This window comes from Bison bison, unplaced genomic scaffold (assembly GCF_000754665.1).
Source record: "Bison bison bison isolate TAMUID 2011002044 unplaced genomic scaffold, Bison_UMD1.0 scf7180017864487, whole genome shotgun sequence".
In the NCBI taxonomy this organism is placed as follows: Eukaryota; Metazoa; Chordata; class Mammalia; order Artiodactyla; family Bovidae; genus Bison; species Bison bison.
Window position 1 is genome coordinate 2,846,496 of NW_011495047.1, and position 18,477 is coordinate 2,864,972.

An 18,477-nucleotide genomic window follows, 5' to 3' on the forward strand; every position below is an offset into this window, starting at 1 on the left:
AAAAAAAAAAAAAAAAAAAAAACAGTGAGGTGACAGATGCATTAATTAATAAGACGGGGGAAATCCTTTCACAATGTATATATATATTAAATCACCATGATGTATACTTTAGATATCTTACCATTTTGCTACTTATATCTCAAACAAAGCTGAAATTAAAAAAAAAAAAAGCCATATTATGCTGCCCAACTGTTCATTAAGTGGGGGAGCTAGTGACAGTACTGAAATATACTCTTGCAAAGTAACACTGTAATGAAAGTTAAATATAATCTCACACTATGAAGAAAGTGAGAAAACCACTAAAAAATACCACTCTATAAATTTACAGTAGTCATGTATGGATGTGAAAGTGGGCAATAAAGAAGGCAGAGCTTTTGAACTGTGGTGTTGGAGAAGACTCTTGAGAGTCCCTTGGAAAGCAAGGAGATCAAACGAAATAAACCCTGAATACTCTTTGGAAGGACTGACGCTGAAACTGAAGCTCCAGTATTTGGCTGCCTGACGCAAACAGCTGACTCACTGGAAAAGACTGTGGTGCTGGGAAAGACTGAAGGCAGAAGGAGAGGAATGAGATGGTTGATGGTATCACCGGGCAAATTCCGGGAGATGGTGAGGGACAGGGAAGCCTGGCATGCTACAGTCCCTGAGGTCTCTAAGAGTCAGACATGACTTGGCGACTGAACAACAACAACGTAAATTTACAATATATATAAATTTACAAAATATATTGTTTACAATATATTTACAGTATATAAATTACAAATTTATAAATCTGTAATTTATAGATCTACAAGTAGATCTGCTGCTTAAAAATAAACCCTTCCATTTTTATTCTCAATCACATGGAAAAGCTGGAATGACCTATTTGTGAATGCTGAATCATTGGGGATGCAACCCCTGTTTAAACTACCACCACCTTGTAACAGATTAACAGACTTATTACTTTACAAAGTTGAACTGCTGCCAAAGACCAGATCTACAATCTACTTCAAAACAGCAAAGGGATACATGGTCCAATCTGTTTTAGTTTTAATAATTATTTAATAAGCCCCTTAAGATTGCTTTTCTTAATTGCTAAAGTATCCACTAATTAAAAGCCTGTTGTTTATCCTAACAGCAAATATTATCTCTCACTACCTTCCACAGGATAAAGATAAAAAATCACATGCCCTAAAGTTGGACTAATAGGACTGCATCACAGCTGTGAGCAGTTTGTCTAAGGTTCAGCTAAAAGTGCCAATATTTCTCTTTTTCACATTTATAAAACATGAAATATAGTGCAAGCCTCTTTAAGTCATTAATGGCTATAACTGTAAAGTGCTTAGAACAGTGACTAGAAGAACATAGAAGGCTCTTCTTACATGTTATCTATAATGATTATAAAAATAATGATGATGATTGTGTTCTTCTTGTCAATAAATAGCACTGAAGGACAGAAAAACTCATGTTTTGAAATTCTATAGCATTTAGTGATGAATTCCTATAACTTGCTAATCAAAAATAAGAAAGTTCACTATATTTAAAGTCTGATAAAAAAAATAAGGCTGCTACTTAATTACAAATATATTAGACATAGTCTTAACTTTAGAGGACCAAAATTGAAAGGTTTTGCTTTGATTAAAAAAAAAAAGTTAATAAAAAACCTTGTCCAAGATGTAGTACTAGTTACTAGAAGAATTACATAATTTTTAAAACTTTAAATTAAATCTCTTCCCCTTTCCCCTAATAATGAACTCCCTTTTCAAACTTCATACCTGCAATGATGCCAGACCTTCCTCATTAGCTCTGTGCTGTGCCCTTTCCATTTTCAGTAGACTTGACACACGAGATAAATCTTGTGGCTTTTTGGGAGGGACTTTCAGGGTTTCACACAGTTGCAGCAATCTTTGGGACAGAATAAAAACATAACTGCTTATTTTTGAGTACCATTAGTATTGTTTCTGATTTGAAATACTGTAGTCCCCTTTTTCTTTCCCTCGTATTTCTAAAGGCTGAAATATTCTTTTATTAACAGCAGCTAATCTTAGCAGTAAGCCCCTCACCCCCCCGCCCCCGACCAAAAGCCCTGACAAATCCTCATTAAGTCTTTTGATTGATTAACATTTACCACAAATCATGGGGTACCTAGGTTGCTTTATAAAAGGAAAAGTTTCTATTTTACACATTTAACAATTGATTATTTATACACAGTTTAAAATATACTAAAAATTTCCTTGTATCTTCTAAATATGTTTCCTGGACTATTACAGTACATAAGTCTATCATTTAATGTGAATTTCTGGTAAGAGATGAAACATTATTCTGTTAGTCTTAACTATGACTCTGAACTTTAAATCTCCGTTGTTTCACAGAATGTGACCAATAAAAGAGAATGCCTGTATCAGTTACTCTAATGATTTTTTCCTAACTAAAAAAAAAAAATCCCCTTCAAATCTCATGACTAACCTCACTTCCAGCAGACAGCAATACAGCTTTCCCAGGTTTGATTCTTGAGTTCCATGAGGAAGAAATCAAGAAGCAAAATCTAAATTTGGTTCCTTCTGACTAGTAACAGTGTATCTGGATCCTAAAAAAAATCCTACTACTTGAGATTTGCAGGCAATTAGAAGAATAGTGGAACCCAAGATTTGTCTTCCAGGTATCTTACTCAAAATATTAATTTTTATAAAGAAAAAAGTAGGTTGTTTAAACTCTATCAATCATACTTTTCATTAAACTGTCAGGATAAACTTCAGCTATTCCCCAAATCATCATTAGCCCATAAGAACAAAACCTGTCTGAATGTTTGGTTTAAGTAAAATAAAGATTCTCTTTATAAACAGTTTTTTTCTATAACTTTATCAAACCTGTTTTGCATAAAGGTCATTCACCATTCCAAATGTTCTAAATTTGTAGGTTATTCTACAAAATCTTATTAAACTAAAAATATAACCAGTGTTTATCATGTTACAATATACCTATCATAATACTATGTCAACAACATCTAAGCACCATTTACAACATTGTATATCTATAAGTCAGAATTCCCCAAAATATGTTCCTTTAGAAAGCATAGTGGCTAATTTTTATTGACTAGCAACTCTATTGTTTCATGACAAGGAAAAGCATATATGATTCAATCTATATCAATCATAACAGCTCTTGTCACAAAATCAGTACGAGAAGCAAATCACCCAAGCCAATCAGAATCCATTACCCAGAATATTCTAACTGAAACTAAGAGGCTAAGAGCTTTCTTTTGCCTCTTTCTAAACAGGAAGATATCTATATATACAGTTCTAATCTACTGAGGACAACTTGTCTAAAAGAATGAAGACAACATGCAGACAGAAGCAGAGACGAGACTAATTACAAAATAAAGAGTTCCTGTGGTAAACACTAACTTGGAAGATGCTAGGTTGGGAAGATCCTCTGGAGAAGGAAATGGCAACCCACTCCAGAATTCCATGCAGCAGCAGCTTAGGGTAGAATACATATTCCCAAACCATTCATCTTCTTAAAATGACCACAACAAAAGAATGAAAACTCCAAATAAAAAACTTTTATATTCCATAAATATCTGTTTTGGTAACACAAGAACAGACTGGATTTTAACCAATTATGTTTCAACTGTTTTTTTAATTGTATAACTATATTACCTTTTCTTTAGGAAATTCAGATGATATTGAATTTGTTTATTTTCTCTAATACTGTTACTCAGAATTGATCTAGAAAAGAAAAAATAGGGATTGAATAAATATTGGGATTGAATAAATATTAGTTTGAAAATCACTAATATAATCTGTTTACTTTTTCTAATTCCTTTCAAGTGCCCCTTCTCACTAACCAGGCAGAATCAATCACTTTATTTTATGTCAAGGGCATTTAAAGCAGAGGGATAATCTAAGTGAACTAAGATCGACTGGAACGGGTGAATTTAACTCATGACCATTATATCTACTACTGTGAGCAGGAATCCCTTAGAAGAAATGGAGTAGCCATCATAGTCAACAAGAGTCCGAAATGTAGTACTTGGATGCAGTCTCAAAAATGACAAAATGATCTCTTCGTTTCCAAGGCAAACCATTCAATATCATGGTAATCCAAGTCTATGCCCCGACCGGTAACGCTGAAGAAGCTGAAGCTGAACGGTTCTATGAAGACCTACAAGACCTTCTAGACCTAACATCCCAAAAAGACGTCCTTTTCATTATAGGGGACTGGAATGCACAAGTAGGAAGTCAAGATACACCTGGAGTAATAGGCATATCTGGCCTGGGAGTACAGAATGAAGCAGGGCAAAGGCTAATAGAGTTTTGCCAGGAGAATGCACTGGTCATAACAAACACCCTCTTCCAACAACACAAGAGAAGACACTACACATAGACATTACCAGATGGGCAACACCGAAATCAGATTGATTACATTCTTTGTAGCCAAAGATGGAGAAGCTCTATATAGTCAGCAAAAACAAGACCGGGAGCTGACCGTGGCTTGGATCATGAATTCCTTATTGCCAAATTCAGACTTAATTGAACAAAGTAGGGAAAACCACTAGACCATTCAGGTATGGTCTAAATCAAATCTCTTATGATTATATAGTAGAAGTGAGAAATAGATTTAAGGGACTAGATCTGATAGAGTGCCTGATGAACTATGGACAGAAGTTTGTGACATTGTACAGAAGACAGTGATCAAGACCATCCCCAAGAAAAAGAAATGCAAAAAAGCAAAATGGCTGTCTCAGGAGGCCTTACGAATAGCTGTGAAAAGAAGAGAAGTGAAAAGCAAAGGAGAAAAGGAAAGATATACCCATTTGAATGCAGAGTTCCAAAGAATAGCAAGGAGAGATAAGAAAGCTTTCCTCAAGTGATCAAAGCAAAGAAATAGAGGAAAATAATAGAATGGGAAAGACTAGAGATCTCTTCAACAAAATTAGAGATACCAAGGGAACATTTCATGCAAAGATGGGCTCGATAAAGACAGAAATGGTATGGACCTAACAGAAGCAGAAGATATTAAGAAGAGGTGTCAAGAATACACAGAAGAACTATACAAAAAAGATCTTCACAACCAAGATAATCACGATGGTGTGATCACTCACCCAGAGCCAGACATCCTGGAATGAGAAGTCAAGTGGGCCTTAGGAAGCATCATTACAAACAAAGCTAGTGGAGGTGATGGAATTCCAGTTGAGCTATTTCAAATCCTGAAAGATGATGCTGTGAAAGTGCTGCACTCAATATGCCAGCAAATTTGGAAAACTCAGCAGTGGCCACAGGACTGGAAAAGGTCAGTTTTCATTCCAATCCCAAAGAAAGGCAATGCCAAAGAATGCTCAAACTACCTCACACTTGCACTCATCTCACATGCTATTAAAGTAATGCTTCAAATTCTCCAAGCTAGGCTTCAGCAATATGTGAACCGTGAACTTCAGATGTTCAAGCTGTTTTTAGACAGGGCCAAGGAACCAGAGATCAAATTGCCAACATCCCCTGGATCATGGAAAAAGCAAGAGAGTTCCAGAAAAACATCTATTTCTGCTTTATTGACTATGCCAAAGCCTTTGACTGTGTGGATCACAATAAACTGGAAACTTCTGAAAGAGATGGGAATACCAGACCACCTGATCTGCCTCTTGAGAAATCTGTATGCAGGTCAGGAAGCAACAGTTACAACTGGACATGGAACAACAGACTGGTTCCAAATAGGAAAAGGAGTACATCAAGGCTGTATATTGTCACCCTGCTTATTTAACTTATATGTAGAGTAAATCATCAGAAACACTGGGCTGGAGGAAGCACAAGCTATAATTAAGATTGCCAGGAGAAATATCAATAACCTAAGATATGCAGATAACACCACCCTTATGGCAAAAAGTGAAAAAGAACTAAAGAGCCTCTTGAGGAAAATGAAAGAGGAGAGTGAAAAAGTTGGCTCAAAGCTCAACATTCAGAAAACTAAGGTCATGGCATCCAGTCCCATCACTTCATGGCAAATAGTTGGGAGACAGTGGAAAAAGTGGCTGACTTTATTTTTCTGGGCTTCAAAATCACCGCAGATGGTGACTGCAGCCATGAAATTAAAGGATGCTTACTCCTTGGAAGGAAAGTTATGACCAACCTAGACAGCATATTGAAAAGTAGAGACATTGCTTTGCCTACAAAGGTCCATCTAGTCAAGGCTACGGTCTTTCCAGTGATCGTGTATGGATGTGAGAATTGGACTATAAAGAAAGCTAAGCGCTGAAGAATCGATGCTTTTGAACTGTGGTGTTGGAGAAGACTCTTGAGAGTCCCTTGGACTGCAAGGAGATCCAACTAGTCCATCCTAAAGGAGATCAGTCCTGGGTGTTCATTGGAAGGGCTGATGTTGAAGCTGAAACTCCAATACTTTGACCACCTGATATGAAGAGCTGACTCATTTGAAAAAACCGTGATGCTGGGAAGGATTGAGGGCAGGAGGAGAAGGGGATGACAGAAAATGAGATGGCTGGATGGCATCACCAACTCGATGGACATGGGTTTGGGTGAACTCTGGGAGCTGGTGATGGACAGGGAGGCCTGGTGTGCTACAGTTCATGGGGTTGCAAAGAGTCATACACGACTGAGCAACTGAACTGAACTGAATAATCTAAGTTCTTTTTATCATATTATATCATTGTAACTAATTTATATGCCTCTTCTCATGGATTTCAGTGCCTTGATGGCCGAGTCTTATCTCTGTATTCCTGCTAGCACTGCTTCCATATAAAGTTCAATTTGAGCAAACTTCTTCCTGAAGTATCCCTCTTGACAGAAAAAAGTTTTAAGTTTACAGAGAGCAGATTAGGCCATGTAGATTTCATTTTTATTTCAGCGATAAAATTCCAAGTTTCTGACATTAATAAAGGCTTTTTTTAACTGAAGGCTAAGGCCATCAAAAGACATTAAAAAAACCTTCTCGTGAAAGAGAAAAACACCGTATCACCATAAAGTAGACAACAGTATTTAAAAGGATACTGTTTGTAGGAAACATAAGTAGAAATGAAAACAGTGAAATGGAAAATATTTCATACTCACATTACTACAGATTCCATCATAGTTTGCAAATGCTCTCTGCTACTCTTCGAAAGAGGCTGCCAGGTTTGTCTCTTGTTGGATGCTATCTTTACCTGTTTTAGAGTAGTATGCTTTGTTTGTCTTGTCACTGGTCAAAGAAGAGACTGTGGTTAATCTAGAAATGTGTATATTTTTATTTATAAAGTTATTCAAGGACAAGTTTATCTAAAAAGAGCCAATGGAATTGTGAGAACCACAATACTATAAAGCTGTATTAGCTGTTTAATTTCTTTTTTTACTGCATAGTCATAAAATGCCAGGTGTTGAATATGTTGTTATTGTGTTAACTTAAATACTATTAGCTGATACTGCAGACAGAAACGCAAGACAATTTTAAATGAAGAACCAAGCTGCAATTACTAGGATTCAGCATAAAAGTCTGGTTCTCAGAAATGACCTGAATTAAAGGACTTATTCGGAGAAGGCAATGGCACCCCACTCCAGTACTCTTGCCTGGAGAATCCCATGGATGGAGGAGCCTGGTAGGCGGCAGTCCATGGGGTCGCACAGAGTCGGACACAACTGAGCGACTTCACTTTCACTTTTCCCTTTCATGCATTGGAGAAGGAAATGGCAACCCACTCCAGTGTTCTTGCCTGGAGAATCCCAGGGACGGGGAAGCCTGGTGGGCTGCTGTCTATGGGGTCGCACAGAGTCAGACACGACTGAAGTGACTTAGCAGCAGTAGCAGCAAAGGACTTATTGAGAAGACTAGGAAAACGCTTTTTGTCATATGTTGGATGGCAACTGGAACAAAGGAAATTAACCAAACCAAGAACAGATACTGAGTGTCTGGTAGGTTACTGACATTGTTCTGCTTGTAATAAATAAACAAAAGAGATACACTATTGGCTTACATGAAAATTCACTTTGGAGAGAAGGGAGATTAAATAATTAGAGTTACAGGTATGCAAAGCATTACAAAAGAAAAAACACTGTTCATTATGTAAGTACAAAACCAGAGGACCTAACCTGTTCCTGGGTGAGGAGGTAGAAAATTCTTCCATGATGAAGTGATATTTAAGTAAAGATGTTCACTCCAAACTAATTTACTCTAGACAAACTTAGCTCCAATCTAATCTAAACAGTGGTAGCAGAACAGGGTATTTGTCTCAAAGAGAAATCAGTAGGTGTGTCTCTATATCACAAATCAGAGTAAGTCAGACTGTTGTATACTTTGAATTTCTCTAGTTCCTTTCAATTTAGAAACCCACACAGTATTTTGCTAGTGGTGGTAAGTAAAATTTTAGCTGACCTAGGTATCTGACTAACCAGCACTACGTATTCTTGCAAAAATGAGAATGCTACCATTTATTACTATGTTTCGCTTATGCAGAATTCATAAGCAAGATGCTGAGAACTTTTTCATAAATAGGTATAGCTTGAGAAAGATATGGTGAAACAAAACATAGAAAAGAAATACCTTCAGAAGAGAGATGTTTTGGATGATTTTTATTTTTTTTCACTGTGTTTCTAACCTAGAGAGAAAAACACACAAACATGCACGCACAATTAAGCACTAGATAAAAAGATACTGCTTTTGCAATAGATTTGTCATGCATGTTGGAGGGAATTCATACACCTTCTGGAAAGATGAAAAAAAGTATATTGCTATTTCTACAGCAAAAGGTGTGCATTTATCACAAGTGGAGGATATACTAAAGCAACTTCTGAACAATGGTGATAATGTATAACAGAATTTCATATGGTGCTAAAGAATGTTTTAAAGAAATCATTACTTATTTTGCCTGGGAAATAGTGTTAAATACTTTTCCTGCAAAACAGAAAAATATAGGCATTACCTAATACAGAGAAAAAAATGCTGATTATTTCTTTTATAAGAGAGGGACAAAATTATGGCAGGAAGAAGCTAATTCCTCTCCGACTAATTTTTCTCTATGTTAATAAAAATCTCTTCCACCTACTGACAGATTCTCTTGTCTTTTAATATATGAATGCCATATTCACTTTATTACACTTTATTACCAGTATTCCCATTTGAACACCTTAGCGATGTCCCATAGCATCTTCCCCAAAGAATTTTCTGATTAATATTTTAGAAAAGAAGTAAAAAATCTTTATCTGCAAGTTTTTATAAATCATGTTGCAGCAGCTCCCACATAACCATATATATGGAATATAAATTACTATAATTTGTAGTAAAGCTGACCTTTAGTCTTCACATTCTCCTTTATACAGAACAGATGATATTTTTACCAGAGTCCTGAATGATAAACTCTTTGAATAAGTCCTGAATGATTACCTTTTTCCCTGGTAATTCTGCTTCTTCATCATCAGTTTTTCTTTTTGGATTTCTTTTTAACTGTTGAGACTTTTTCTTGGAATTATTTGCTTTGCTAGACATCTTGATTTAAACAGAACAAATGTAACAGTTTTTCAAATCTGTAAAGATGAAAAGGACACAGAAAAATGCTTAAGACTTGTTTTATTACAAATATTTTGTTAAAAGGACTACCTATAAATGTTCCAAGTTTGCCTTTAAAAAATCAGAATGAAAGTTTTGGGATAGTATTGTGTGTTTTTAAAGCATTTAAACATATTTTAAAATAAATAATGCTGGTTCTCATTAAAGATGTCTAATTCAATTTCATTAAAAAATTTCTGCCATTTGTATGGCCTTAAAAAGTCATATAAAACCACTTTCACATTTCTTTATACTCCCCCATACAATAATGTTATCTCCATGCTGAAATCCAAGAAAAGGGAAATATAAAGTGCTGAATTGTTTTTTTCTGGTCACAGATTATGTCAACTCAGAGTAACATTTAGGTCTTACTTTAGGCTTAACGGATTCATCATTCTACGTGACTCAGCACACACACAGACAGATTTATGCCAAAGATGGGAGGAGGTAACTTGTAGGATTATACCATGAGTCTACACTGTAGAAATTCATGTGGTAAATTCCCTCTTAAGGATTTAGGCTATAATTCTTGCTAGGTTGCAAGAATTATAACAAAGATTCTTCACACCAAACTCATCTCTGCTAAAAGAAACAGAAGAATAAAATACTCATTTCTGCATTAGACCATAAGGAGTAGACAGTTTAGAGTTAGGTACAGTATGTGGACATGCACACACATCCCCCCCCCAAATATGTGTGGTATGTACATTACACACACACACACAATTAGATATATAAATAAATCAGTCACAATTTCTTTTCTAAAAATTCAAAGTTAATTACATTAACACAGTTATATATGCAGATTTAGAAACAGACAAAGAAGGTACTCTGAATAAATCTATTCCCTCAAATTTTAAAAGGAAAAGTTCAAGCTTTCCCCCCACCCTCAAAATGGTGGGAAAGAATCAACTGAAAGATCATGAACTATACTTAGGGACTACATATCAAATCAGTTACAAAATACAGTTCTTCAGTTGCTCAGTCGTGTCTGACTCTTTGCGACCCCATGGACTGCAGAACGCCAGGCTTCCCTGTCCTTCACCATCTCCCGGAGCTTGCTGAAACTCATGTCCATTGAGTTGGTGATGCCATCCAAGCGTCTAGTCCTCTGCTGTGCCCTTCTCCTTCTACCTTCAATCTTTCCCAGTATCAGGTCTTATACAATGAGTCAGCTCTTTGCATCAAGTGATCAAAGTATCAGAGCTTCAGACTCAGCATCAGTCTCTCCAATGAATATTCAGGATTGATTTCCTTTAGGATTGACTGGTTTGATCTCCCTGCAGTCCAAGGGACTCTCAAGAGTCTTCTACAACACCACAGTTCAAAAGCATCAACACTTCAGTGCTCAGCCTTCTTTATGGTCCAACTCTCACATTCACAAAACACAGTGGAAGCTAAAATACACTTTACTCTGCTCTTGAACAATGTGGTACCTTATACTATACCAGTCTCCTCTGCTTCATTCTTGAAATGTCTAATTCTCTTAACTGAACACTCATGCCCTTTACTTCCCCTACTTGGAAACCAATCCATATTTGCTCCAGGACCTCTCCTGGAAGGGCTGCCATGTACAGGAGTTCAGGCTGTTCACTAGAGAAAAGCATCCAGGTGAAGGAACCATTGAGGGCAAAGATTTACTCCTCATTCCATTCCATTCAGGAGACTAAAAATGGTACAAATTCCTTCTCACTCCTGTTATTGAGAGGTGTAGTCTATGTCCCCTTGTCTTAAATCTCATAGACCCTGCAGTAGTTTAAGTGGTAGAATATGGTGGAAATGATGCTGTACCAGTTTCCCGGCCAAACATGAACAGATTAGTAGCTGCCACTACCCCTTGCTTGGAATATTTGCTCTTGAAACCCAGCTAACACTCTATGAGGAAAGTCAACATAGAGAGGAACTGAGGACCTAGCCAAAAGCCCCAGCTAAATTTCCAACCAATAGCTAGCATCAACTTGCCAGCCTCGTGCATGTACCTGAGCCAACAGGCTGCAGCTGATACTGCATGGAAAAGTAAAAAATCAACCCTACTAGCTGTTTCCAATTCTAAATTCAGTAAGAAAATAAGTGATTTCTTTTTAAATTAAAAAATAAAAACCCTTAAATAATACCCACCTCATAATACCCAAACTCTTTACCATGACATTTGCAGTCCTCAACAACCTAGCCTTGCCAAACTTTCCATACTTCTCTCCCACGACTCCTCAAATGAATCTCCCTCTCCAGCTAGACTTGATTTTCTGAACACACTGTGAATAATGCACTAGTTCTACCTGAGCTCCACTCTCATGTCTGTGCCCACCCCCCTCTCAGACTGTGGGCCATCTGCTTCTGAAAACCTTCCTAACCACTTTCCCTCATTGCTCTCTAAAAGTCTGTAGGCTCTTATGGTCTCTCTCATTTGGCACTTATTTATAGTTTGGTTTTGTTAATCATTTTTCTTGATATTCTTTATTCAATAACATGTAATTCAGTGCTACAGTTCTTTTAAGTACAGAAATTAAAAATGTTCATTTAGAAACTTTTATAGCAACTTGACAACAATTTTAAGAATGTTCGGTCTGGTCAAAAAATAACTGGCTTTATTTTTTTAAAGTTTAATTTTTCTGGTAATTCATTTAAAGAGAGACTTTTTAAGATAAGTTTTAGAGAAACTAAGCAGAATTTGAATATAAAATTTGAATATATCCACCCCACCTTCCCTACTATCAAATCCCTTACCAGAGCGGTGCATTTACTACAATCCATGAACCAACAATGATACATATCACCCCAAATTTATGGCTTACACTGGGGTTCTTCCTTGTATGTTTCATGGATTTGACTAGTAATTTTTCTTTATTGTATTTTACAAAAGTAGCAGTTGTGGTGACGGATTAAAAATTAAAGCAACAATAACAAAAAAATTGGTCATTTACCACAGACCATCTGGAAAGCTCTATTTTCATTGATACATACTTGAAGCAATAAGCCATATAGCAAAGAAACTAAAGAGGTTCCTGATGAGGATAAAAGAGGAGAGTGAAAAAGTTGGTTTGAAACTCAGCATACAAAAAACTAAGATCATGGCTTCCAGTCCCATCACTTTATGGCAGAGGGAAAAAAATGGAAGCAGTGACAGATTTTATTTTTTTGGGCTTCAAAATCACTGAGGATGATCTCTCCAGCCATGACATTAAAAGATGCTTGCTCCTTGGAAGAAAAGCTATGATAAACAGCCTATTAAAAAGCAGAGACATCACTTTGCTGACAAAGGTCCGTACAGTCAAGCTATGGTTTTTCTGGTAGTCACATATGGATGTGAGAGTTGGACCATAAAAAAGGTTGAGCTCTTTAGAATTGATGCTTTTGAACTGTGGTGTTGGAGAAGACTTTTGAGAGTCCCTTGAACTGCAAGGAGGTCAAACCAGTCAATGCTAAAGAAAATCAACCCTAATATTCATTGGAAGGACTGATGCTGAAGCTAAAGCTCCAGTACTTTGGCCAACTGATGTCAAGAGCTGATTCACTGGAAAAGACCCTGATGCTGGGCAAGACTGAAGGCAAAAGAAGAAGGGGGAGGCAGAGGATGAGACGGCTGGATAGCATCACTGACTCAACAGACACAAATTTGAGCAAACTCCAGGAGACAGTGAAGGACAAGGGAGCCTGGTGTGCTGCAGTCCACGGGGCATCAAAGAATTGGATGGTCACGACTTAGTGACCTAATAACAACCACAAGTGGTAGTAGGCAGAGACAGATATGAAAACAGTTTCCGTGTATAGTCAATTATACACAGTGCAACAAATGTTAGACGAGTGCATATCTCAAACTGGTGTGTGCATGGGGGGATATACGGTACTCAGAGAAAAAAAATAGTATATGAATTACACTTTGAAATATTTAGCCAGAAGAAAGGGAAGTAAAGTAGCTGAGAGGAAAAAAAGCCCATTGGCAGGTCAAAAGAAGTCAGTCTGTTCAGGGAAAATTCAGAGAGGCTTTGACATGTGCAGAGGCAACGGGCAGAAGAAAGACTCGAACTGTAGTTTGCGGCCAGACTACGTACTGCAGTAAAGAATGTATTCTTTACCCTGTAGGAAACAGGGAAGCATTCTAGGTTGTCTTGTTTTTCTTTGTCAGCTTGCTGAAACTCGTGGAAACCACCAACCTAATTCTCTAAGGTACAATAGGTGAACACGACATCTGCCAAAACTTGCAAATACGCAGTGTTTACTTTTTGCAACTGATGCCTCGGGGTAGCGACGCTGCCAACCGCAGTTTCCTTAAGGCGCAAAGGCACTCATCACTAACGCTGCACTTCGCTCCACGACTGACTGCGGGCAAGAGTAAGGAAGCAGGACGAAGATGAGGATGATTCGGGGAAGGGAGGGTGGAAACATGCGTGGCTTCACTCCCTGTTTGCGAATCAAACAGTACTTTGTTTATCCCTGGCTGCGAAAGGCAAACCTGTTCGGATCTCCCCCTCTCCTTTTGAAACACCTGAAACTCCTCAAACACAACCCGCCAAGTTTGCCACAAACGTGTTGGCCGCAAAACTTATCTCCCAAACTGGAGCCACCGGCGAGCGAAGCGCTTTGACTACTCACCAAAAACTGATCCTTGAATCCTTTCAGGAGCTGTGCTCAGAGCATTTCGCGCCCAAACCATCCAAAGCTGCGGAAGCCCGGAAGTGAGCACATAGAAACCGGAAACGCCTGGGGGGAGTGGCGGGCATCTGTCCACGCCCCCAACGTCATCAGGAGCGCGCCCACGAGAGCGTGACGGGATTGGTTGGAAAGAGGGCGGTCGGCCGACGCCCCCATCCCATCCCATCCCGTTGGCCTTTGCACTTGCTTGGTCCTGGGCCCTGCTTTGGGGACTTTTGATTTGCAGAGCTCGGGGTGCCTAGGTCCAGCCATCTTCTTCCAAGGCTTCGGTCTGAGACAGGCCGACCCGTGAGTAAGACCGTGCACCTTGAGGCACGTCTGCCTTTCAGATCCCTCCATTTTTCAGGCTCCTCCCCACCCTTAGTTGTCCCCGGAGAAAGTTGTCCTTTCTCTCTTCCCAACTCCCAACTTCCTCCTTCTTTACTGCTGAGAAGGGATCCCACGCTGCTCTACCCTCTTCTTAGGTTTAGATGCTCCACTGTCCTCTCTCTTTCAGTGAGGTCTGTGAAAGTTCAGAGGTACTGCAGAAAAGAAGGTGCTTTTAATTTCCCAGAGGCCATATTGCCGTCTTCCCTGGTTACCCAGGAACCCCGGAGTTCCTCTGGGCAGAGAGCGATTATAGGGTTCTAGAGGGATATGCTCTCTCCAGAGCTGCCTCCTTCGAGGCCGCGGTGGTTGTGAGGTTTTTTTGTGTGTGTGTGTGTGAGAGGTGGCGGAATTGGAAGTTTCTTTCAGTGTACAGATGTAGGTGATGGGGAGAAGTGGAAAGACAGGTCTAAACGTACACGAAAGTGTAAATTGCTAACTTGTTCTCGTTTTTATCTGGAAAGAGAGCAATCTTTTATACGCACCAAACTCTGAGTAATATATTTGTGTGTGTTAAATTTTAAATCACTTGTTGATTTTTCTCCCAGTATTTTATGTTTAAAGACTTATTTATGCTGATACTAAATTTAATTTGCATGCTCTGTGTTGTCCTCTCTCACCTAAGTTGGCTGAACATTGGAGGCGGCTAGCTGTTAAAGTAGAATCCCGTGTAAACAAATTTGAAAGGGATTTGATTCAGAACTGTATGTAGGTGTTTTACCCGTATTTTTTTGAGGGTGTGGCAGATGTTGCTTCATCATTAGGGCAAATGTTGCTTCACTGTTGCTCTTTCACACATTTTAATCACTTGTAACTTATTATATTTGCTTTGCATATTATTTCTTTGGTTGCTTAAAGTGTCTGTTGATGGATCTTTTGAGAAAATTTCAGAAATCCTGTTTCCATCAGCCAAAGTTGTGTTCTTATCTAAAAATGATGTCTATTTCCAGTCTTTACCAATTTGCCATGCGATTTTCAGGAACTCACCTACATAGGGCTGTTTCCTATCATTTATCCAGGTTTAGGAAAGCCCTACCTGCATTTTGTAAAGCTCTACCTGCAACAGTGTAAAGAGCAATATTGCATAGAAACCTGGAATGTTAGGTCCATGAATCAAGGTAAATTCATCTCTGTTCAGTTCAGCCACTCAGTCGTGTCCGACTCCTTGTGACCCCATGAATTGCAGCATGCCAGGCCTCCCTGTCCATCACCAACTCCCGGAGTTTACTCAAACTCGTGTCCATCAAGTCGGTGATGCCATCCAGCCATCTCATCCTCTGTTGTCCCCTTCTCCTTCCGCCTTCAATCTTTCCTAGCATCAAGGTCTTTTCCAATGAGTCAACTCTTCGCATGAGGTGGCCAAAGTATTGGAGTTTCAGCTTTAGCATTAGTCCTTCCAATGAACACCCAGGACTGATTTCCTTTAGGATGGACTGGTTGTAAATTGGAAGTGGTCAAAAAGGAGATGGCAAGAGTGAACATCAACATTTTAGGAATCAGTGAACTAAAATGGACTGGAATGGGTGAATTTAACTCAGATGACCACTGTATCTACTACTGTGGGCAAGAATCCCTTAGAAGAAATGGAGTAGCCATCATCGTCAACAAAAGAGTCTGAAATTCAGTACTTGGATGCAATCTCAAAAATGACAGAATGATCTGTTATTTGTTTCCAAGGCAAACCATTCAGTATCACAGTGATCCAAGTCTATGCTCCAACCAATAAGCTGAAGAAGGTGAAGCTGAACGGTTCTATGAAGACCTATAAGACCTTCTAGAACTAACACCCCAAAAAGATGTCCTTTTCATTATAGGGAACTGGAATGCAAAAGTAGGAAGTCAAGAAATACCTGGAGTAACGGGCAAATTTGGCCCTGGAGTACAGAATGAAGCAGGGCAAAGGCTAACAGAGTTTTGCCAAGAGAACGCACTGGTCATAGCAAACACCCTCTTCCAACAATATAAGGGATGACTCTACACATGGACATCACCAGATGGTCAACACTGAAATTAGGTTGATTATATTCTTTGCAGCCAAAGATGGAGAAGCTCTATACAGTCAGCAAAAACAAGACCGGGAGCTGACTGTAGCTCAAATCATGAACTCCTTATTGCCAAATTCAGAGTTAAATTGAAGAAAGTAGGGAAAACCATTAGACCATTCAGGTATGACCTAAATCAAATCCCTTACAGTGGAAGTGACAAATAGATTCAAGGGATTAGATCTGATAGACAAAGAGTTGCCTGAAGGACTATGGCCGGAGGTTCGGAGGTTTGTGACATTGTGCAGGAGACAGTGATCAAGACCATCTCCCCAAAAAAGAAATGCAAAAATGCAAAATGGTTGTCTGAGGAGGGCTTACAAACAGCTATGAAAAGAAGAGAAGCTAAAGGCAAAGGAGAAAAGGAAAGATATACTCATTTGAATGCAGAGTTCCAAAGAATAGCAAGGAGAGATAAGAAAGCCTTCCTCAAGTGATCAATGCAAAGAAATAGAGGAAAACAATAGAATGGGAAAGACTAGAGATCTCTTCAAGAAAATTAGAGATACCAAAGAAACATTTCATGCAAAGGTGGGCACAATAAAGGACAGAAATGGTAGGGACCTAACAGAAACAGAAGATATTAAGAAGAGGTGGCAAGAATACACAGAACTACACAAAACAGATCTTCTTGACCCAGATAACCGCAATGGTGTGATCACTCACTTAGAGCCAGACATCCAGGAATGTGAAGTCAAGTGGGCCTTAGAAAGCATCACTACGAACAAAGCTAGTGGAGGTGATGGAATTCCAGTTGAGCTATTCCAATCCTGAAAGATGATGCTGTGAAAGTGCTGCACTCAATATGCCAGCAAATTTGGAAAACTCAGCAGTGGCCACAGGACTGGAAAAGGTCAGTTTTCATTCCAATCCCAAAGAAAGGCAATGCCAAAGAATGCTCAAAATACTGCACAATTGCACTCATCTCACATGCATGCAAAGTAATGCTCAAAATTCTCCAAGCCAGGCTTTAGTATGTGAACTGTGAACTTCCATATATTCAAGCTGGATTGAGAAAAGACAGAGGAGCCAGGTATCAAATTGCCAGCATCCACTGGATCATCGAAAAAGCAAGAGAGTTCCAGAGAAACATCTGCCTCTGCTTTATTGACTATGCCAAAGCCTTTAACTGTGTGGATCACAACAAACGGCGAACAATTCTTCAAGAGATGGGAATACCAGACCACCTGACCTGCCTCCTGAGTAATCTATATGCAGGTCAGGAAGTAACAGTTAGAACTGGACATAGGACAACAGACTGGTTCCAAATCAGGAAAGGAGTATGTCGATGCTGTATATTGTCACCCTGCTTATTTAACTTATATGCAGAATACATCATGAGAAACACTGGGCTGGAAGAAGTACAAGCTGGAATCAAGATTGCTGGGAGAAATATCAATAACCACAGATATGCAGATGATATCACCCTTAAGGCAGAAAGTGAAGAAGAACTAAAGAGCCTCTTGATGAAAGTGGAAGAGGAGAGTGAAAAAGTTGGCTTAAAGCTCAACATTCAGAAAACTAAGATCATGGCATTCAGTCCCATCACTTCATGACAAATAGATGGGGCAACAGTGGAAACAGTGACAGACTTTATTTTTTTGGGCTCCAAAATCACTGCAGATGGTGACTTCAGCCATGAAATTTAGAGACGCTTGCTCCTTGGAAGAAAAGTTATGACCAACCTAGACAGCTTTTAAAAAGCAAGACATTACTTTGCCAACAAAGGTCTGTCTAGTCAAAGCAATGGTTTTTCCAGTAGTCATGTATGGATGTGAGAGTTGGACTATAAAGAAAGCTGAGCATCGAAGAATTGATGCTTTTGAACTGTGGTGTTGGAGAAGACTCTTGAGAGTCCCTTGGACAACAAGGAGATCCAACCAGTCCATCCTAAGGGAAATCAGTCCTGAATATT

The 18,477-nt window shown here is 38.8% G+C and overlaps 2 protein-coding genes across 3 annotated transcripts in view; one reads left to right on the forward strand and one right to left on the reverse strand.

Annotated features, from left to right (window-relative positions):
* CENPQ (centromere protein Q) overlaps nucleotides 1–14,183 on the reverse strand; it is a 17,861-nt gene extending 3,678 nt beyond the window's left edge. The window contains exons 1-6 of the mRNA XM_010863039.1: nucleotides 14,095–14,183; nucleotides 9,343–9,482; nucleotides 8,503–8,557; nucleotides 7,041–7,167; nucleotides 3,639–3,707; nucleotides 1,755–1,884 (exon numbers count right to left, since the gene is read on the reverse strand). Coding sequence (XP_010861341.1) covers nucleotides 1,755–1,884; nucleotides 3,639–3,707; nucleotides 7,041–7,167; nucleotides 8,503–8,557; nucleotides 9,343–9,444 — 483 coding nt within the window. The 5' untranslated portion in view covers nucleotides 9,445–9,482; nucleotides 14,095–14,183. The remainder of the gene's footprint in view (nucleotides 1–1,754; nucleotides 1,885–3,638; nucleotides 3,708–7,040; nucleotides 7,168–8,502; nucleotides 8,558–9,342; nucleotides 9,483–14,094) is intronic.
* Nucleotides 14,184–14,259: 76 nt separating this feature from the next.
* The window catches only part of MUT (methylmalonyl CoA mutase), a 41,142-nt gene continuing 36,924 nt past the window's right edge, over nucleotides 14,260–18,477 (forward strand). Inside the window, exon 1 of one of the 2 annotated variants that reach the window (XM_010863042.1) lies at nucleotides 14,260–14,466. The gene's annotated coding sequence lies outside the window, so the exon portion shown is untranslated. The remainder of the gene's footprint in view (nucleotides 14,467–18,477) is intronic. The other variant, XM_010863040.1, reaches the window with a different exon arrangement.